Source organism: Pseudochaenichthys georgianus, chromosome 9 (assembly GCF_902827115.2).
Source record: "Pseudochaenichthys georgianus chromosome 9, fPseGeo1.2, whole genome shotgun sequence".
Lineage (NCBI taxonomy): Eukaryota > Metazoa > Chordata > Actinopteri > Perciformes > Channichthyidae > Pseudochaenichthys > Pseudochaenichthys georgianus.
Genome location: NC_047511.1, coordinates 16,817,056 through 16,840,476, shown reverse-complemented (window position 1 = coordinate 16,840,476; position 23,421 = coordinate 16,817,056). Strand labels below are relative to the sequence as shown.

At 44.7% G+C, this 23,421-nt stretch overlaps 1 protein-coding gene across 1 annotated transcript; it reads right to left on the bottom strand.

Annotated features, from left to right (window-relative positions):
* Window positions 1-20,442: 20,442 nt before the first annotated feature.
* LOC117452929 (general transcription factor II-I repeat domain-containing protein 2B-like) lies at window positions 20,443-23,107 on the bottom strand. The gene is made up of 2 exons (XM_034091750.2): window positions 21,077-23,107; window positions 20,443-20,963 (listed from the first exon to the last, which is right to left on the bottom strand). Coding segments are annotated over exons 1-2 (1,869 nt in total). The 5' UTR covers window positions 22,945-23,107; the 3' UTR covers window positions 20,443-20,962.
* Between the last annotated feature and the right edge of the window lie 314 nt (window positions 23,108-23,421).

The following is a 23,421-nucleotide window of genomic DNA, read 5'->3' as shown; positions in this document are numbered from 1 at the left end:
TGGATCTTTAAGACTTTCACTCACAAAGCTTGGCTAATCATCTCTATTAGGACTGTGTGGTTGTGATTTTAACACGATTTGACAGCACCAGAAGAACCCCCACCCCTTCATTTAGGTGTCTCTAACTCAGATCAGGGGCTGTGCCCCGACCACTGCTAATCAGACACAATCACACAGCACCTGTCACCCGATGATGCTTCCTGGCTGTGTGGTTTTCTAAGTGGTGAGAGGCTTGCATTGTGAAAATTGCCTCCTCCTCGGGGAGCTATTCAATAACTCCAGGCTCCAACCCATAACAAAATAGGCAGTCCACCCAGAGAGAAACTAATGTGTAATTTCGCCTGTTTGCCATGGAGGCCAGGAAAAGGAAAATGTTCCTCTCTGAGACAATGATCGGTCTGCTCCCTGGGTTATGGATGCTCAAATTAGTTGATTAACTTCAAAAGGACAAAATGAAACTTTTTGCTGACCAATTTATGTGATTGGTGGGAAGCCAAATGGTGTGATAGAGGAGAGATGGTTTTCGGGGCGCCACTCATCTCTTGAAATGAGACTTGTAAATTAAATCAAATTGAGGACATGCATAGGAATAACTGGCCACCACTTTGGGAGTACACACAGAGAACTCAACTTAGTGTCTTCATTAGATGGTCTGGAAAACACAGGAGATTGGCTTTGTGTGCTCTTGCATAGTAGCCATGTCATTAATTATGGATACACCTGGTAGTGATGCGACACCATGTCCGACTGACCAGAGCTGAGCAAATGACAACTGAGGTCAACACATTAAGCTCTTCCTGCCCACATTTGTAGTCTGGTCACTAACTCCAGGCCAGCCTCACAGGTATAAGGTTAGGCTAATAGATGTATTGAGCAGTATCATATTTATTCAGTTACTGGTAGTGCTGCGTACCGGTACGCCGAACCGGTACTGGACTTGTAAAAAGTTTCGGTTCAAGTCCGGTTAAAACCGGAACGTCAGGAACCGGTACTTGGACTCGCAAACTAGCACTTACGTATATTCTGGTGTCTGTGGTTATTTAAACATTCCCTGATAAACGTTATTCAGCGTCAATAAATGAGTGCTAATCCCAGTGTGCTCAGTGTACAACATCACATGTCATTTCACCTTCGATTTACGGTTTGAAAACGTAGAATTTCGCCACATGCTAATGCTAACCGGAAGTGAAGAATTTTCAGAATAAAAGTTTTAAGTTAATAGTGTGAACTTTCGGTTTTTTCAGAATAAAAGTGATTTAAATTAGTGTTTTTAATTCAAAATTACGCCATATCAACATTGATTTTAATTTCTAACAGTATGTATTGTAGAGTTGTAGAAAATACATGGTGCACAGACAGTACAGTACACTAGAGTGTAGCCTATACTGTATATTAGGTGTGTAACAGTGTGATGCGTATAGTCTACTCTACACTCTACCTTTCAGCAACGTTTTAGGGATTTAGGCTCAGTCAGCTCAGGGACTGTTTGGTTACTTTAGTTTGGTAAATGAAATAAATGTTTGAACTTTGTAGTAGTTCACTGTAGTTGCTGTCATAAGTCATTTGTAGACTAAGTGGCACATTTGTACTTTGTAGAGAAATGTAGACACAAGTTGGAAGGGAGCACAATAAACCTGATGAGTTTGAATTTGAGTTGATTATGAGTTAATTTTCAATTGATAATTAGCTCACAATAAGTTCACTTTAGTTACTCACACAACTTGACACAAGCCATGGGTTCAGGTCCGGACTTATAAGTCCGGACCTGAACCTGAACCTCTGGACTTGAGTCCGGACCTGAACCTGAATGTGAGTCCAGGTACGCAGCACTAGTTACTGGCGTGCATGGTTGAAACTTTTGTCTATTGGTACAGGGATAACAACTTGTAAAATCTAATCCTGTTTTAGCTTGTATCTTTGATCATTTGAATTGCAGTTATTCACATTGGCAGGAAAAAAGGAGTTAATTGACGGACTAATTGTATTAATGACATACAAATGAAGGCATAATATAAGAACAGAAAAGCAGTTTTTATCCTTTCATATGAATATATGAATGGAGGCTTTCAGAAGCCCTCAATTTATTTGAAACTTCAAATTCAATTTCAGCAGATTGCTAAACTGAGGCTGATCTCTACTGTTGTAATCTGAAACCTTTGCAATCCAACATGATCTCTCATTTAGCCTTTGATTCAACGTATAAAAGTCTCACCAACAACACGTCTTGCTTTAGCTTCAGACCTGTTTGCTTACTTTGACACTTTAAACAGCCAACAAGTTCCATGGCACAGTTATTTTTATCGTTTTCATGTTGAATTCTTTCAGCAATACCGACTCCAATAGTTTAGGAAGTCTGCATCAATCCACTTTGTTGACTCTGTTTGATGGCCACTACCATTGGTAATGAATCCCACTTAACCTTTCTCTCCACCCCCATGAGGATGATAACTAGAAGCCATGCTGCCAGGTGATCAGTAAGCTTTGTCATCTATTCAGCTTTCCCAGTCCCACCCTTCTTGTCCGTGAGTCACTGCCCAAAGGTAGCGAAGAGGTTCAGGTCTGTTGCCGGCTGACTGCCCCTGTCTAGTGAGACAGTCGTGGAGTCATGGTCCCCCTGCTTCTCTGGGACCAAAGAGCAAAGTTCCTCCAAAGGCCAGCCCTCTGCCCTCGTCCTCTGGGACAATAGTGCCTGTCACATAAAGAGCAAACGGCAAAGTCCCTCTTCTTCCTGCTCTGTCGGTGTGTCTTTCATGACCATGGCTGCCTCAAAAAAGACCTTCTCTTCAGACAGTTTTTGTTCTGCTTTGCTGTCCAACAGTGGCTCCCATCGCAATCATGCGTTGCATTTTTAGGTATAGCCATATCAGTAGGTTAGAGTTGGCCACATTTGGCACATTTCCTAGCACTATTACCTGCAGGCAGATCCAGGAAGAAAACTGACTGAGACTTATGATACCTGAAATTATTCTGTCACTCTGGGTCTGCCCTGTCTCTTTCAACACTTTTTAGAACGAGCCAACTTTTAGTACTGCCGCTCCGAGCGCTTTTTGTTCAAAGTATTATGCTTGAAATAATAAGTACAGACAGGAAGTTAAGGACATGTCATGTACAGTAATGATTTAGGAATTATGACGCTATATCGATGTACTTTTATACTCTTAATGAACTGACAAAATGCATAGAGATGGATGCAAGCACCGCAGTTATAAAGGGTTTTGAACTGTTAATAGAGGAACAAATCTTTGATAATGTGCATACATGTGACCATAGTTTACAACATATTTGCTAAACAAATGATATGTATGACCTTTTAAAAATCAATTTGAAATGTCTATCCTGATCAGATTTCACAATCAACATGGGGTTATTAAAAGGGTAGTTCAGGTTTTTAAAATTGTGCTAAAATCACTTAATTGATATCATAAATCCTGTGGTTTCTTCACAACCATCGAAATGCACCAGGGTTGGTTGGAAAGCAGCACACTAACTACTTTTTAAAGTGGCCTCTTGTTGATATTTTGAAAGTTGAATTGACCAACAGCCCAAATGAACAGTACTAACCTGTCAAACAGACATGTCAACCTGTCAAACATAGGTTAGATAATTAATTAATTCCTTACATTTATTATAGCGCTTTTCCAGATGCTTAAAGCGCTTTACAAATACACATTACACATATCATACTGGTCACCACTGTGGATAATACCCACAGGAGCAAGTTCAGGTGAAGTGTCTTGCCCAAGGACACAACGGCTTTACAGACGCAGCAGCAGCGGGTTTCACCCCTTGATCTGATGATCATTGCACAGCGCACTGCGCCACACCGTCCATCTTCACGCCTCAAAGTCATCGAGGCGCTTTTACAAGTACACATTGATATCATACATGTACTGTGGACATTACCCACAGGAGCAAATCCAGGTGAAGTGTCTTGCCCAAGGACACAACGGCCTGACGCAACCGTCCCAAACAGAAACAGGTTAGGTGTGTTAGTACTAATACACCACCCTCCACTCTGCTCACCATCAAGAATGTCTAACATGTATTTCATGATTGAGTTTGATGTGTTCAGGTATTTCCCACTAATGGGTAGCATCCGTGGGCATGTACTGTATGACCTACGTGTTCTTCACCTTTCCTCTGTAATATCATGTGATGTACAGAGACTACCCTTGTGTGAGACAGCTGTTAAACACCACCTTCTGCATGTCAGCCAGGATGGACAAGGTGTGTCAATCAGTCAATCAGGCTTCAGTGGGTTACTGCTGACCTATGGCTTCAGGATGCCTCCTTGCATAATGTACCCATGGTTCCATGGACACAGACAGCCCCCCCCCCCACTCCTCTCCTGTCATTCTCATAGCTGCTGAGGAATTCATGCATGAGGAATACACAGAGTGAAGATCTTACAGTTAATGGAGCCAGTTGCAACCTTATTGGCTAGTCTTGTTTCTACACATACATGGGGGCACTTTTTTCTTGAAATGACTACTCACGTGTCTTTATAAGGGTAAAAATTATACTAGATTTGTTTCCTAAACATAACAATCTACCTTTCAATGAGAATATATTTGACTATGCAATTCTGTTGTATTGGGACATTATTTGCATTAAAAAATCCTGCTCTCCTAATAGCATAAATCAAGAATCTTAATCTTGAAATATGTAACATTCCCTATTCATTATGAAAGACACAGTGGCAATTAGTCACTTCAACAAATGCACACACTTTTGGCAATCTTAGAAGCTTGTTGTTGTTCCACAGCCCTCAAAATGTTTAAAAAGGGGGAGAGCGAGATCGACACGGACTAATCCGCCTCAGCAACTTTGGGACAAGCTTGCTTCTCCTTCAGGGGTGGTGAACATAGCTGAGAGCTGCCAGCCTGCATGCAAAAAGACAGACTGATCCCACATGAGCAGAAGAGACAAAAATGAGAGGAAAAGCAGAGCAGTGATACTGACAGTGTAGTACAGCGCCATGTCAGAACTGAAAGGTCACATGTGCAGTGTAAGTCTAGTTACGTAGTCATAACAGACGTGCCTTCAAAATATGTGAATTTTATGCTGTACATAAATACATATTTTCTTTATTACTTGAAGCTTAGCCATCGCAAGTCGATTCTGGCTTTGCATCGATTAAAAATATTTGACACTTTGAGCAGATATATTCAAATATTCAATCAAAGTTTAACATTTGCTCCTTAGTGTTAGTTATCTTTAGATTTGAGATTCTCTTTTGACTGAGCCCCAATGATTTCCCCCCGAAAAAAATGATTCCCATGAGTCTTCACTTAGTTAGTTAGTGAGAACAACGATATCACTGCAACACCCCCCTCAACAGTAAGCCACTGAACATGGGTGTTTGATGCAGAGACCTCAGAAACAGCCTCAAGTGCAACTCCGACAGCTCGGAGCTCTTACCTTGTAAGCAGAAGGTTATAATAATTTGTGTTGTGCTTTTTTAGGGAATTTAAAGGACACTTCAGCTATTAATGAATACAAATAGCCAATTAAATATTTTCTCCATAATTATTTTTGTTTAAAAAAACAAAACAAGACCTTCAGCCATGCATGATAAAACCTGTTGGATTGATTTTCATTACAGCTTGTTTTATTTGAGCTATGGTCACCATCCTATGACATTTATAGATATAAGATTTCAAATCAAATGAGCAAATAGATTTAGAATTATTTTAATTAAAACAAAATCATCAAAAGGGTATTGACTGAATCCATGTAAAAAGAAGACAGTTAGAGGACATGTTGTGTTCAAGTTCAACAGTAAAATTACACTATAAAAACAAATGCGAACAAATTAGCAGTCATCCATATAAAATACAACTAGCCCTTGCAATATTCGGTGAATCAGGACGAAGCACTCCATATGCTTTATTGTGTCGTCCAACCGCACCCACAATTCCAAATCCATTTAAGTCCTTTATTGGTGCTACAACAAGCTAACTCTTGTGTTGGCTAGTACAATAATCTAGATACTGCTCTATTGAAAAAGAACAAGTAAAAAAACAAAAATCTTGCCTCAAAACGATGCAGAGAAACTAGTCCATGCATTTGTTACTTCTAGGCTGGATTATTGTAACTCTTTATTATCAGGGTGTACCAAGAAGTCAGTCAAGTCACTTCAGCTGATTCAAAATGCTGCAGCTCGTGTACTAACCAGAGTTAGGAAAAGGGACCACATTACTCCTGTTCTGGCTGCCTTACACTGGCTCCCTATAGAACACAGGATAGAATTTAAAATTCTTCTTCTGGCCTAAAAAGCCCTGAATGGGCAGGCGCCATCTTACCTTAAATAACTCATTATACCCTACTGTCCTACTAGGACAGGGGTCTGCAACCTTTTTGACCAAAAGAGCCATTTTGCTCCTTTTTCCAAAAAATGTTTTGTCTGGAGCCGCAAAACATATTAGTTTTTTATTGTTATATTAGACAAAAACTACAGTTTTTTTGCATTTATTAGGCTATTTATTACATGATATAAAACTGTTAACCTCTAATAAGAAACAAAGAACTCTTATAAGGAGAATTAAAAATAATACACAGGCCTACTTTAAAATAAATTAAACACAGCACTTGGGGAGTCCTCTGCACATTTGAAGGAAAAAAAAACATTATTAAAATGGGCCCACTTTGAAATAAATAAAACATATAGCTGCACCCTAAAAAGTGTTAAAGGTAGGGTAGGTAAGAATGGAGAAACCAGCTCGAGTGCTCTAGAATTTGAAAATACACAACCGGAAAAAATATGCCTCTTCCTTCAGACTTCCTAACAGAGCCCCTCCTCCAACACACACGAACGCACACATGACCAATGAGGTCACGAGATAAGTTTGTGCACAGATGGAAGGCTGACAGGCAGGTAGGCCATCCAGTTATTTTAGCCGGGCCGGCTCAGATGATTGGTCGTGCTTTTTACAGCGCTACGGCTTCCAGAGATGAATTTTTGTATGTATTTATTGTCAAAGCATTTCAGATATTCATTGCTATCGGGACGTTAAGAGCATTCCATGGAATATAACAAAAAGTGTTTTCTGAAATAAATTACATACCCCATTGAATTATGACTGAAGATCGTCAGCTGGCTTCCTCTCCCTTGTTGTTCCTCGATACGTAAAGGCTGCACCACCGTTGACAACTTCTTTCCAAACATACCGATAAACCAGCATCGTTTGCTGTGAAAGCAGATAACTCTGTCCACGCAGAATTAAATCCTGTGTTCCTCCGGTACTTTTCTTTGATTTATCCATAGTTCGCTCATCGAGCCGGGGGTTATTCGCCTCCAAGAAAAGGCGCTCGCGCGGGACCGTAGCAGGATGTGACGCATATTTTAGTTGACCTAATTAAAACCGTTTTGTTTTTTATTTATGTGTCAAAGTATCACCTCAAAATACAAGATACGAAACATTTTCAACCATGCAACAAAATATAAATAGTCCTACAAATACAAATACTTATACTTATACTTATTTTATTTCCTTCTTATTTTTGTCTAAGCTCAAGGGAGCCAGAGCAGAGGGCTTAAAGGGCCGCATGCGGCCCGTGGGCCGCGGGTTGCCGACCCCTGTACTAGGGCATTGCGTTCCAAGAATGCAGGGTTGTTGGTTGTTCCTAGAGTCTCTAAAAGTACAATGGGAGCCAGAGCCTTTTCTTATCAAGCTCCACATTTGTGGAATCAGCTTCCAGTTTGTGTTCGGGCGGCAGACACCCTATCCGTTTTTAAGAGTGCGCTTAAGACCTTCCTTTTTGATAAAGCTTATAGTTAGGGCTGATTAGATTCAGCTCCTAGTTTTGCTGATATAGGCTTAGTTTGTCGGGGGACATCTTACTTCTCTCTGTCTATACCTGTGTACTCTCATGTTCCGATTAACCCAGCTTTCCCAAATTTCTTTCTTTTTGGTGTCCGAGCGAGTTTGTGTACAGGGAGAAGAGGAGGGGACCAAGAACAGAGCCCTGAGGGGCCCCTGTAGTTAATTGACAAGGGTCGGACTCGGACCCTCTCCAAGTTACCCTGTAGGTACGGTCTTTGAGGTATGAGGTGAGGAGGGAAAGTGCAGAGCCTGAAACTCCAAGTTCTTGGAGAGTGCGAAGGAGGATCTGATGGTTCACCGTGTTGAATGCAGCAGACAGGTCCAACAGGATGATGACAGAGGAGAGGGATGCTGCTTTGGCAGTGTGCAGTTCCTCAGTGATAGCAAGGAGGGCAGTTTCTGTGGAGTGACCTGCCTTGAAACCAGACTGGTGCGGATCCAGAAGGTTGTTCTGATGGAGATAACAGGAGAGTTGTTTAAAGACAGCGCGTTCAAGTGTTTTAGACAGGAACGGGAGGAGAGAGACAGGCCTGTAGTTTATAACATCAGACGGGTCGAGAGTGGGTTTCTTTAGGAGAGGGTTTACTCTTGCCTCCTTGAGACTGTTTGGAAAGTGACCAGAAGTTAGAGAAGCGTTGATGAAATGGGTGAGAAACGGTAGAATATCAGAAGCGATAGTCTGAAGGAGGTTTGAAGGGATAGGGTCCAGAGGGCAGGTGGTAGGACGGGCAGAGGTAATGAGGGTAAGAACCTCACTTGGAGAGAGAGGAGGTTAGTGTGTGGGTGAAAGGTGGGTCTGGTGACCCAGCGGTGAGTAAAGGTGAGTCAGAAAAAGAAGAGCGAATATCATCAACCTTTTTTTCAAAGTGGTTAACAAAGTCGCTTGACAGAAGGGAGGAGGGGGAAGGGGCTTTGGGAGGGTCCAAGAGGGTGGAGAAGATGGAAAATAGTTTTTTAGGATTGGAATAGGAAGATTGGATCTTATCTTGAAAGAAAGTGCTTTTTGCCTGAGATATCGAAGCAGAGAAAGAGGAGAGGAGAGCCTGATAGGTTAGGAGGTCATCGCGGTGTTTGGATTTCCACCGTTTCCGCTCTGCTGCCCTAAGGACGGTTCTATTAGCACACAGTGCGTCATTTAGCCAGGGAGCAGGAGGGGACTGACGAGCCTGCCGAAATGTGAGAGGACAGAGAGAGTCCAGAGATGATGAGAGAGTAGAGAGGAGAGTTTCCGTAGCAGAGTTTGGAGGCAGGAGTTGGAACGAGTCAGAGGAAGGGAGGGCTGAGAGCACCGATGAGGCAAAGGTAGAGGGGGAGAGGGAACGGAGGTTACGGCGGACAGGTGCAGGATGAGAAGAGATTAGTTTGTTATCTTTGGAAAGGGGTGATCGAATGTGTGGAGCGGGTTTACAGAGAGGTTAGAAGTAGCGCAGTTCCTTGAGAATATGAGATCAAGGACATTGCCAGCTTTATGAGTTGGTGGGGAAGGAGACAGTGAGAAAGCAAAGGCGGTTAACAGAGATGTTAGTTCATGCATGGCCGATTCAACATGTTGAATCGGCCATGCATCGGGTCTGGCAGTCGGACCAAATAATCACTCTGATTGGCTGTTCAGCTAGCAAATCAGTGCATGAGAAGCGAAGCGGAAGTGAGGGACGTAAACAAACGATTTAAGAAGGCACACACAGACTGCTATTCATTTTCATCTCATCATGGCGATCTGGAATGATGCAAACGAAGACCTGCTCATCACCTTGATCCAGGAGAGGCCAGCTCTGTATGATATTACGGAGAAAAGATACTCTTCTTCTTCTCTGTCTTCCGGTTGTTGCCTCTTTTGAATGACGAATACACACTACCGCCGCCTGCTGGTAAGGAGAGTTATTGCCACTCACGCACTGAAGTCGGTGCGGTGTGTTCCCGTGCGACACATGGCCAAAACGCAGTAGAACACGGCCAAGCAACAGCCGACTTCAGCTTTGGCTAGTCCTCTGGTGACTGCTTGGTGTGTCAGGGCCTTAATCCAGGTCTCAGTGAGAGCAAGGAAATCCAGGGACTGCAGGGAGGCGTAGCCAGAGATGAAGTCAGCCTTAGGAACAGCTGACTGGCAGTTCCACAGGCCGCCTGAAACTAGATGTTGGATCTCAGTGGAGCATGTGGGATAGACGAGAGCGGGCCGGATATCCTCGTGGATTCATCTTCCTATTATACACATGCATTTCCAAACATTTGGACTACCTATGTTGCAAATGTATTATCTTTTCAATTTACACACATCCTCTGTTGCTCTCCCTGAGGTTTCTCCCATGTTTCCCTTTAAACTGTGGGTTTTCTCCGGAAGTTTTTCCTTGTACGATGTGATGGTCTAAGGACAGAGGGTGTCATATTGTCGTACTGATATTCTGTACAAACTGTGAAGACCACTGAGACAAATGTAACATTTGTGATATTGGGCTATATAAATAAACATTGATTGATTGATTGATTGAAGTAAAAAAATAAGTTAACGTTACCTGTAAATCTGCGAAATATAAAATATAAACTCTCTTGAAAAAGGCCATAACAAAAGTGTAATATACAGCATGCATTACATTTATTTTCTGAAAACAACTGAAGATTATTAAATTAAAGATAATATTTGGAAATGAAAGTGGACCAAAGAGTGGTAAATAATGCATTCAGAGATGCTTTTGTTAGGGAGGATATCTTCTGTTAGAATGCAATTGTATAAATGTCTGCCAATAACATATTAGCATTTGAAACAAAAAAGAAGAAACATTAAATTGATTAACTTGATCCTGCCCTCTGTAGCCAGCCCGCTCGGCCCCCACCGCCACTTCACACAGACTCCCCTTTGAAGCCTTCTAATGAGTGATTCAATAATGGGTTTTTCCAAAGAAAAGAGAGAACATTTACATTTTAACCAATTACTCTTTTTTATACTCTTAATATATTTGATCTTTCTCATGCTTTGCCACAAATAGAGGAACCTCTTCTGCCTCTGAGGAGCAGCCTCTTCTGAAATATTGGCTTATCATTTTGCACTGTGAGGAAATAATTCAATAATAGCCCTACCAGAAATCTCAATCAGAGGTCGACTGTTGTGATTATTTTGCTCACAGCTGAGCTCTCTATCTCATTACTTTTCACTGGTTACATTCAGTTTATTAATCTTGGTGTAATATCTTGTGGCATTCTGTTAGATTCAGTTTATTATTGTGTTCTATGTAAATATTTTAGGAGATTAGATTTACTTTTCTTATCTTCCCCTCATTCTGTTCACATTTGGCTGCACATAGTCTTATTGTCACGGATGAGTGAAGGAAGCAGGACCCAAATGCAGATAACTCTTGAGAAACCCTTTATTCCAAGGATACAGAACAGAACACTCTCCGGTGAACTCCGTCACCAACAAACAATGACCCAACACTGAACACAGACAGAGACAAGACTAAATACAAGAAGGGGTAATCATGACAACGAGAAACAGCCGGGCACGGGAGGAGAAACACAAGGACAGCAGGTGAACACAATCGGGTAATCAGGGAGGGAAACAGACAGAAAGCAGACAGGCAGGAAATGGGGGTGAACACTTAACACAATAAGACAGGAAACCCAAAGACAAGAAAAACACCAACACAGACAAAACTACAAACGTGACCTAACATGTGAATTGTGACAGAACCCCCCCCTCAAGGGACGGATTCCAGACGTCCCTAAAAAAAACAAAACAAAAAAGTCCAAAACCCCAAGCAGGGTGGGCGGAGGGGGTCCGGAGGACGGGTCTTGGGCTGACAGCCCAGGAACACAGCGGAGGACCAGGAAGGGGTCTCGGGCGGACGGCAAGGTACAGTCCAAAAAGGGGGATTCGGGCGGACTGCCCGGGGACAAGGCAGAGAACCAGGAAGGGGTCTCGGGCGGACGGCCCGGGGTCAAAACAGAGTCCAAGGTGGGGACCATGGAGGACCGAAGGCAGCGGCAGGAAGAGTCAGGGACCCGGGTCCGAGGGCGAAGGCAACGGCAGGAAGAGTCAGGGGGCCGGGCCCGAGGGCGAAGGCCGCAGCTCTCAGGGGGCCGGGCATGAGGGCGAAGACCGCGGCTCTCAGGGGGCCGGGCACGAGGGCGAAGACCGCGGCTCTCAGGGGGCCGGGCTCGAGGGCAAAGACCGCGGCTCTCAGGGGGCCGGGCACGAGGGCGAAGACCGCGGCTCTCAGGGGGCCGGGCTCGAGGGCGAAGACCGCGGCTCTCAGGGGGCCGGGCTCGAGGGCGAAGACCGCGGCTCTCAGGGGGCCGGGCTCGAGGGCGAAGACCGCGGCTCTCAGGGGGCCGGGCTTGAGCCGGTGTCGACCGGACAGGATCAGGAGGCCGGGCAGGAAAGCGCTGATGGGCCCGTTCCGGAGATCGGGCAGGACCCGGTGTCGGCCGGACAGAAACCGGAGCCGGTCGGACAGGCTTCGGCAGGATCCCCCACGGAAAAGGACCAGGAGTTGGCAGGAACCCCGGCGAGACCGGTGATGGACATGGGGCTGGCAGGGCCCCCGGTAGCACCTTCAACGGCACGGGATATAGGGTTGGCAGGACCCCCGGCAGAAGAGTCTTCTGCGGGACCTCCCACGGGACAGGAGAAAATGTTGGCAGGACGCCTGGCAGGGGAGTAGACGGCGGGACCTCCAACGGCACAGGACACAGGGTTGGCAGGACCCCCGGCAGGGGAGTAGACGGCGGGACCTCCAACGGCACAGGACACAGGGTTGGCAGGACCCCCGGCAGGGGAGTAGACGGCGGGACCTCCAACGGCACAGGACACAGGGCTGGCAGGACCCCCGGCAGGGGAGTAGACGGCGGGACCTCCAACGGGACAGGAGAAAGGGTTGGCAGGACCCCCGGCAGAAGAGTATTCTGCAGGACCTCCAACGGGACAGGAGAAAGGGTTGGCAGGACCCCCGGCAGGGGAGTAGACGGCGGGACCTCCAACGACACAGGACACAGGATTGGCAGGACCCCCGGCAGGGGAGTAGACGGCGGGACCTCCAACGGCACAGGACACAGGGTTGGCAGGACCCCCGGCAGGGGAGTAGACGGCGGGACCTCCAACGGCACAGGACACAGGGTTGGCAGGACCCCCGGCAGGGGAGTAGACGGCGGGACCTCCAACGGCACAGGACACAGAGCTGGCAGGACCCCCGGCAGGGGAGCAGACGGCGGGACCTCCAACGACACAGGACACAGGGTTGGCAGGACCCCCGGCAGGGGAGTAGACGGCGGGACCTCCAACGACACTTGCGTAGGGGCTTGAATAGGGAATGGAGAGGGAACTCGAGCGGAGACTTGAGAGGGGGCTCGAGAGGAGACTGGAGTGGGGACTCCAGAGGGGACTAGAGAAGAGAACACGAGAGGGGATTTGAGAGGGGAACTAGAGAGGGGACCAGAGGAGGGACCAGAGGAGGGAACTCGAGAGGGAACTCGAGAGGGAACTCGAGAGGGAACTCGAGGGGGAACTGGAGAGGGGACTCGAGATGGAAACAGAGAGGGAACTCGAGAAGGGACTACAGAGGGGACTAGAGGAGTAACTAGGGAAGGGAACTCGAGAGGGGAACTAGAGAGGGGACTAGAGGGGACTAGAGGGCCTAAAGGAGGGCCTAAAGGAGGGCCTAAAGGAGGGAACTCGAGGGGGAACTGGAGAGGGAACTTGAGATGGAAACAGAGAGGGGACTCGAACAGAGACTAAAGAGGGGACTAGAGGAGAGACTAGAGGAGGGACTAGATGAGTACTCGAGGAGGGACTAAAGGAGGGAACTCGAGAGGGAACTGGAGATGGAAACAGAGAGGGGACTCGAGAAGGGACTACAGAGGGGACTAGAGGAGAACTAGAGGAGGGCCTAAAGGAGGGACTAAAGGAGGGAACTCGAGGGGGAACTGGAGAGGGAACTGGAGATGGAAACAGAGAGGGGACTCGAACAGAGACTAAAGAGGGGACTAGAGGAGGGACTAGAGGAGGGACTAGAGGAGTAACTAGAGAAGGGAACTCGAGAGGGAAACTAGAGAGGGGACTCGAGGAGGGACTAAAGGAGGGAACTCGAGAGGGAACTGGAGATGGAAACAGAGAGGGGACTCGAACAGAGACTAAAGAGGGGACTAGAGGAGGGACTAGAGAAGGGAACTCGAGAGGGAAACCAAAGAGGGGACTCGAGGAGGAACCAGAGGAGGGAACCCGAGATGGGACTGTGGCAGCTGGGACCAGCTCTGGGTCTGGAACCAAGGCAGCTGGGGTCGGAACCATGGCTGCTGGGGCCAGAACTGGGGCTGAAACCATGGCTGCAGGGACCGGAATTGAAGCCAGAATCATGGCTGTTGAAGCCAGAATCCTGTCTATAAACTCCAGCTTCGACGCCAGAAACACGGCCGTATAGGGCGCTCCCGGAGCCGGGACCATAGCCGCTGGGGCCGGCCTCGGAGCCGGAAACATGGCTGCGGGAGCCTGCACTGGGGCAGGAACCATGGCTGCTGGGACCGGGACTGGAACCATGGCTGCTGGGGCCCGTACTGGGACTGGGACCATGGCTGCTGGGGCCCGTACTGGGACTGGGACCATGGCTGCTGGGGCCCGTACTGGGACTGGAACCATGGCTGCTGGGGCCCGTACTGGGACTGGAACCATGGCTGCTGGGGCCCGTACTGAGGCTGGAACCATGGCTGCTGGCGCCTGTACTGGGACCATGGCTGCTGGGGCCCGGGCTCCCTGTCTGGTCTTGCGACGACTCCTCTTAGCAGCCGCCTGAATGCTCCGTGGGCCTCCATAAGCCTGACGAGTTCCAGCATAAGACTCATGAATAGGAGCAGGAACTGGGGAAGAAGCAGAGGTTGACTCCAGACGGAACACTCCGAGACGTCTGTAGTCAGCAGGCTGGAACTCACACCTCCAGAGGAAGTCCAACATCCAGTCAGGTAAGAATTCCACCAAGTCGGGCTTCTCCATCGCCAACCGGTGCGCCTCTACCAGGGCGGCCTCCTTCAGCCGAACACTGGACGCTTCCTTCCACCAATTGTGGCAACATTCCAAAGGAAAAGAAAACTGTTGCAGCTCCACCTCAAAAGGGTCATCTGCTGGGTCCATTTCAGGTTGGGTCATTCTGTCACGGATGAGTGAAGGAAGCAGGACCCAAATGCAGATAACTCTTGAGAAACCCTTTATTCCAAGGATACAGAACAGAACACTCTCCGGTGAACTCCGTCACCAACAAACAATGACCCAACACTGAACAGAGACAAGACTAAATACAAGAAGGGGTAATCATGACAACGAGAAACAGCCGGGCACGGGAGGAGAAACACAAGGACAGCAGGTGAACACAATCGGGTAATCAGGGAGGGAAACAGACAGAAAGCAGACAGGCAGGAAATGGGGGTGAACACTTAACACAATAAGACAGGAAACCCAAAGACAAGAAAAACACCAACACAGACAAAACTACAAACGTGACCTAACATGTGAATTGTGACACTTATATTGGTTTGGAGACACTACAACTTGTTTATTTCCTCGTATTGTCTCTACTTTTGTGTGAGTGTGTGTTTGTTTGGGTGGATAGCTGTATGTGTTTGTGTGTGTGTTCATTCATGCAGGCATACACAGGCAATCTGTTTGGGCTAGATAGGCCACCTTTTACAGATTCTGTGTGTGAACTACCCTCAACTGAATCCAGCATTGGCTAACAGCTGAGTCATGTGATCAACTGGGGTCTTAGCAAACAAAAACGAATTGCCAGTCTTATCTCCTTTCAAAATGTCAAGCAGAGGATAAATCATATCTTAACCTTATGGAATTGTTAATATTCAACTTGTCAGCATATGGAATCAAATCACAATAACTCATTTTATTTCTCTGATGGGCCATAATATCAACAGAAAGTTGTGCCTTTTGAATTCAACAATTGCTCCCTTGATACCGCTGTAGCACATTTTCAACTGAAAATGTACCTGCTGCACCGTGTAAGGTATGTGCTGTGCACGTTTCTATTGACTCAGGTTAAGTTATCTTTGCAAGTCAGCCTCACCACACTGCTGCTGCTCTCTGAATTAATTCAAACTCACATAAAAGAAGAGTTTATGCCGCAGCCAAAGGCGTTATCTTCACTTGTGTGGTGAATTTTATGTTTCTGCGAGCTGAGAGAACAGATCAGTGTGTTGTCATTATGATGACGGAGGTGTCACATGTCTGTCTAGCAATTATTTCCCTGGATAAGATTAAAAAAGCTTATGTTATTACAGTGTACGATATGTCTTTGAATGTGTGGGCACTATTCTGAATAAGAAACAGATTCTCTCTTCAGAAGCAGAACCAAGGACTCCTCTGCTCCCCTTCCTCTCCTCTTTTTCAGCTGCCAGTGTCAACGTTCTGGATCAGTGAATGGTCCAGATGGCTGCAGAACACAGTCCCCTCTCTCTCAATTCTTCCCTCCCTCTTTCCTTCCAATACTCACACCACCGTTCTATTGAAGCCCCCATACCAACACTTCCCATCTCTCTTTTTCATCTGTTCTCACTATTCTATCTGTACTCACACTTTTCTGTCTCTCCCATGGCGCTGTAGCAGAGGATACACTCCTCTCAGTTGCCCAGGGCTCTGCTGTCAAGCCTTTCCCAAGCTCAACTTCCCAAGCCTGACGGCTGTGTGCCTCCTGCGTCGTCTCCCTGAGAAATTAAAGGAGCATATACCGTCGCTTGCCTCACTCTCCTGCTCTTCATCTGTCCACTCCTCATCATCCTTCTCTTGATCTTCCATACAGCCAGACACAGATGCATTAGCATTTTTTAAGAAATAAAAAGGAGGACCAGAGGGACTATCAGCGAGCAAAAACCGACAAACCACTCCAATCTCCCACAGTGTTTTCATAACATTCATGTTTGGAGGAGTTTACTCCAACTCAGGGCTGTTGATGTTCAGTCATTTGAAGCAGAAAACAAGTTTATTTAATCCTGGCTATGCATCAAGTAGCACACATGGCACCATATTAGCTAGGCAGGGGTGTATATAGACAATGCAGGCAATGTGGTGGCCCTTGGGGGCCGAAAGGTAGAGCTCAACCTATGTGTTGAGGGGAAAATTGGCTCTGGTAAAATGTATCAGATTGCTCCCTCTGAAACTCACTTGCATACAAAGAAGAACTAGCATGATTGATATTGATGAAGCCATTTGCTGTATAAGTCTTATATGAAAAGGCAAAACCATCTTTGTTATGGTTTCCTTTTTAGGTAATATACTGTAGTCTGAAGCAATAATACCTTTATTTGCCTAATTCATACAAACCATTAAAGCTATAAAAATGACACTGTATGACACTTAAGAAGTCAATTGAATATGTATTTGGAATTTTTGTCATATGTACATATTATGCATTGATGATTGCTGTGTAATTTGTGGGACAATATAATCCAATTCAACGTGACAACTTAGTTTTAACATGAATATGGTGTTTCATTTACCTTCACTACATGATTATCTAAACCCAAACCAAAGTGTTTGACCAACCACTAGAGGGGTAATGTCACTTGATTAAAATGATTTATTGTGACAGTGATTTGTCATCTTGCTGATGGGGGCATCAACGTCATAGACAAATGACAAACAATTAATTTTGATGACTTGTTGGCCAACATACAAATGCAGTAATGGCGAGTAATTTCTGTGCACAAATAATTTTAGAGGTCAATTTAAAATCATAAAACATTTAATGGAGCCTTGTCCTGTGAAGGAAGCAGTAATAATGTTGTTACATCACCTCATCATCAGTTAAACCTAACCTAGCAGGCATTTTTTAAACAGCCATTAACTGTTTACCAAAAAAATATGTTTTTATTTTTAATTTGGTCTTTCTACCTGGAGCCAGGCTTCAAAATGGACTTTGTTCAGTAAAATAGTTTCCTCTTCCTGTCCAATCTCTTAATCCTTAGTTATTATTCTCACAGCATTTTCCCAGACCTTTGGCATGTCACGTTGTGTTGACTGTCAGGATGTTTATTAGCCTCGGCCTATGTAAAGCAATAAAAAGCAATTGCATTAGGCATTACACAGAGGGAAATCAATAAATCATAGCTGATAATGTGGTGAGCCCAATGAATTCTAACAATCGCTGCACACACCTAAGCAGCATAATGCATGTGCTGTTTGTTTGTGCCGGCATTTGGCTGTAATTATCTCAATTATTATCCCTGCTCGTTCAAACCTGACCCCTACACGAGGTCACAGGCGAATATGAGGGTAATATTCTGGTGATCGCTCTCAGGGAATTTATTATCATGGACACCGTGCAGGTAGTGCTAGCCGTCAAATCAATACTCATCATTTAGTGAAACACATGTGAAAGGTGATAATGTCATTTTTCCATTTGGCTGCTGCCTACTCACTGCCTCGAGTATAGCCAGAACACATAAAGTGCAGCTATTAAAGTCATCTGTTCTCATAAAGAACCGTGTCAGAGCCCTTTGAGAACGGTGTAGATATGGAGCCTGTTTTTTTTCTGATTTCTATCTCCTTTCTCCGTTAGAAAAGTGACTGAAGGAGGTTGTGTGTGTCTCAGTGTGTGTGTAGCTCATACAGATATCCGCATGTCTTAAAAGGGTGTGGGTGTATATAAGAAAAGCCAATTACAGTGTTGCAGCTCTGACAACATGACAGCTTTTTGTCCATGACATTGCAAGAAAGCCACTGTTTGCTGAAAACTTTTTTTTGTTATCAAGATCAATAACCTTCAAGGTGTAATAGCATATGCCCAGAATAAATGACGGAGCATGTGTGTATGCGTGTGTAACAATCCAGAGAAGTGTGTCCCTGAGGCCTATCTATCTGGAGCTAATTACAACATGACCATTAGGCACAAGGCATGCTGGTCTCAGCTGGAATTGGGTTTTAATTGGACTGCCTTAATTGGTTTATTGCACTTGGAGGTAGAATTGATTGTGTTGGAAAAACCTCCTGTGAGGTGAAAACAGGATCTGAAATGCAACAGCTATTGCACGGTTCTGGAGGTTTTCAACCTCAGCTTGTAGGATTGTGTTATCGACTTTGGTTCCATATGTGGCTCTTGGTAGCTTACTGTCTTTACACAAAAAAACATTTCCTGCAAATCTCTGCACGGGGACTCAAATTACTATATAGCTGCAAAGAGCAAAAGCTGTAATTTGTTGAATAGGGTCTTATGGTAGGTGTGTGTTCCCTCCTGACTGGGTTAACACTGAAGTTAAGTGGGTCATTTAGACAATCTTCACAGAAAGCAACGGTTAACACGGTATTACAAACCCAGCCGCTCTTCCTCCAGTGACATTTGGCCTTTTACTAACTATTACAATTAAGTTCCTGACAAATTAACCTCTATTACCTCCTCTTTACGACATCCTGTTTTACCTGCTCCTGTCTTTTGACTTCTTTGTTTAAAGCACACTTTAAAATGTAATAACATTCTCACACACACACATATATATATATATACATATACATATATATATAATATATACATATACATATATATATACATATACATATATACATATATATATATATATACATATATATATACCAAGGAATTATATATATATATAATTCCTTGGTTTAACATTGTGTGCACTTAAAGAGGGCAAAGTCACTCTTTTTTGACATTTGTCTTTCATAGTCAAGGCTATTAAGCTAATGTAAGATGTATTCAAGTATTGTCTGGGTAGATGTTTGTAGCAGTGGGTAATAGATACACACAGTTACTACACACAACCTTAGTTTAAAAGAACATCTTAAAGGTGGGGTAGGTAATTTTGGAGAAACCAGCACGAGTGCGCTAGAATTTGAAAATACACGGCCGGAAAAAATCTGCTACTTCCTTACAGAGCCCCTCCTCCAACACACACGAACGCGCACATGACCAATGAGGGCACGAGATAAGTTTGTGCACAGGTGGAAGGCTGACAGGCAGGTAGGCCATCCAGTTATTTTAGCCGGGCCAGCTCAGATGATTGGTCGTGCTTTTTACAGTACTAGGGCTTCCACAGATGACATTTTTCCATGGATTTTTTGTCAAAGCACTTCAGATATTCATTGCTATCGGGATGTTAAGAGCATTCCATGGAATACAACAAAAAGTGTATCTCGAGCCGGTTTCTCAAACTTACCTACCCCACCTTTAAATGAAGGAACACTCATTACAATTATGAAAGTTACTACTGTATACATTGTACCGTTTAATTTTGCTTCAATTATAAGTTGCAACATAAAAGTGCAGTCATACAGTCGGCTCTGATTGACTAGAAAGAGGGGGTTATTTTGATGAACCTGCATGTGACATAGGAAGGGGAGACACATGTTGAACGGCTAACCCTAACCCTAACCTTAACACACTAAAGCTGACAGTGCAGTGCTTAATGTCATAGACCAGGGGTGTCAAACTCATTTTCACCGAGGGCCACATCAGCATAATCGTTGTCCTCAAAGGGCCAGATGTAACTTATAAATGTAACTAAATGCAATGTAACTAAATGCAATGTAAAATAAATGTAACTACTCCTTAATGTTAAATAACTCTGAATTTATTACTTATTCAAGTTACAAATATTACATATATATATTTGCATAGATGTAAAAAATATCTTTGCTTGTTGCTTTGTTATTATAACAAATCCTTTTAATTTGTCAGGTTATGAAACCCACATTACTCCATCAATCAACGATCAAACTATCCAAGTTAATAAAGAAAAATAACATCAAACAGAAGTTATGACATTAACTTTGTTCAAAACTTGAAATAACAAATAACTGTAAAACCAACAATTGTGAGCTGCTAAGAACATGTGTGACAGATGTAGCATTTTACAAAAACAAATGGCTGCACACAGCCTTGCAGGGGGCATACATCCAACTAATGAGAGATGGTTTGATTACAGTAAACATTTGTCTGCATAAACACATAAAACCTGCAAACACTAAATACATTTCTACACATATAAAGTAGTATATGTAATAAACTCACAATAAGGGTTGTCTCAGTCCACAACTATATTGGTCAAGTTTTTAGGTTAGTTTTTGATGAGGAGATGCTGCCTGTCCTTGAACACACCATGTGGATCCCCTCTCCACCATCCTCATCCAACGATCATGTTCTGAAAATAACAAACACAAAACAAAATGCAAGCACAATCATTACATTGCACATAGTTTAACTATTCTTCTTCTTGGTTGAATTATATTTTATTAGGTTTTTAAAAATGCTTACCAATGTGTTTTCTGACCAGATGTCTGACACCGTTTTTCCATGGCCAGTGTGTCAATGTCTGGTTTTAGGTCCTGTGCTGTAGCAATCCGTAGAACAGCGTGGAGGTTGCCGTCAGTGATGCGTGATCTGTGCTTGTTTTTGTTTAGATTCATTATTGAAAACATCTGTTCGCACAGATAGGTGCTCCCAAACATAGACAGAACACGGGCAGCATGAAGTCGAAGCTGTGGCATGGAAGCAGGGGGCAGTAGACGGTAAAAGTCCTGGATTGTAGCATCCTGGAACTTTGCTCTCAGGCCACTATCGCTTTGAAGCTCTATTAACTCCATCTGAAGGTGTTGGGGTGCAGTGCACATGTCGGTGGTGAAAGGACTAGCAAAGATGGCAAATCCAGAGTGCTGTGCTCTGAAGTCAGAGAAGCGCCGATCAAACTCATTCATCAACAGGCTCAGTTTGGTAGCTAACTGAGCACATGAGAAAGTACCGGGACATGAGGCTGAGATGCTCTGACAAACAGGAAAGTGGGCAAGATTGTCCTGTTTCACTTGGCACATCCATAGGTCAAGTTTACGCTGGAAAGCCGTGATCGTGTCGGACATCTGCGTGATGACTTGTTTGCGTCCCTGCAGCTTCTGATTCAGTTGGGCGAGATGCTCGGTTATGTCACACAACATAGCAAAGTCACACAGCCAGTTTGGATCTGACAGTTCAGACAAGGGTTTTCCCTTACTCTGCATGAAAAGAGCAATGTCTTCCATAAGCTCAAAAAATCGTTTGAGGACTTTGCTCCTACTCAGCCACCTTACTTCTGTATGGTACGGCACGTCTCCGTGCTCCGAGCCCATCTCCTGCAAGAACAGCTGGAACTGACGATGATTCAGGCCACGCGCCCGAATGAAGTTCACTGTCTTCATGACCGTGGTCACTATATTATCCATCCCCAGCACCTTCCCGCACAAAGCTTCTTGATGGATAATACAATGATACGTTATCAGAGGCGTGTGACAGTTACATTCTTGCATTTTCTCCTTCATTAGTCCAACCAAGCCCACTTTTCTTCCACACATTGCAGGTGCACCGTCTGTAGTTAATCCCACCAAGTTTTCCCAGGGCAATGCGTTTTTAATGACTGACTTCTCCACCGCATCAAAAATGTCCCGTCCCGTTGTGGTCCCATGCATGGCAGCCACATCCAACAGCTCCTCAGTGACAGAGAGGTCCGACTTCACGCCTCTAATAAAAATAGATAGCTGCGCTGTATCCGTGTTGTCTGTGCTTTCATCAACAGCTAATGAAAAAGCTATGTAGCTGCGTGTCTCTTCGGCCAGCTGTGTTGCCAGGTTTCCTGCTAGTTCCTTAACTCGGTCCGCGATAGTGTTTCTTGATAAACTGACATTTTTAAAAGTCTGTATCTGGTCGGGACACACCTGCTCACAGACCTTCAGCATGCACTGCTTCAAAAACGTTCCCTCTGAAAAAGACTTTGAAGCGCGTGCGATTTCTTCAGCCACAACAAAGCTAGCTTTCACTGCCGCATTGTTTTTGGTTCTGGCTTTCGCGAACACATTCTGCTGCGATCGCAGTTTGCCTTTTAATTCTTGGGCAATTTGTTGTTTTTCTTGATGGCTGATTTTGGCATACTTAGCTCCGTGTTTGGTCTCAAAATGCCGACGTAGATTGTACTCTTTGACAACCGCCACCGCCTCATAACACAAAAGACATACCGGTTTTTCTCCTTGAAGCACAAACATGTATTCACCTTCCCATCTTTCTTGAAACAGCCTTCCATCTGCATCAATTTTTCTCTTCCTTGACATTTTGGGATCATTATTTGTATTTCTCAATTCCACTTGTTGGTTAAATCGCATCGATGTGGAAACACTGCAGTCTAGTGGCGGGATGCCGTCACTTCGCGGGTAACATAATCAGCATGTATTGTGGGAAATGTAGTTTTTGGTCACTGCACGCATTTGACTTGTTTATTTGTATACAATCAAACCTTTTAAGCTCTCGCGGGCCACATGAAATGACGTGGCGGGCCACATTTGGCCCGCGGGCCTTGAGTTTGACACGTCTGTCATAGACTGACATGTAATAAGGTGATATATGATTGGTGAGACATACTGAAAATATACATTTGTAGCTTATTGTAAGAAAACAAATGGCGGTATATGGCACTTTAAGGAGAACCTTTTAAACTCAAGAATGAAGACGATAACCAAACGGATTATCAGGTACCTCGGCCAGCTTTGCTACAATCTGTGTTGCCTGCTGCCATCTGGCACACGTGACCACAGCATCCAGTTCTGCACCATTTGGCCTTGGTAGAGGCCTGTGCTCTCCGA

Bases quoted from the DNA above. Each gene is read 5' to 3' on its own strand.
- LOC117452929 (XM_034091750.2), bottom strand. From the start codon at position 22,944: ATGCGATTTAACCAACAAGTGGAATTGAGAAATACAAATAATGATCCC.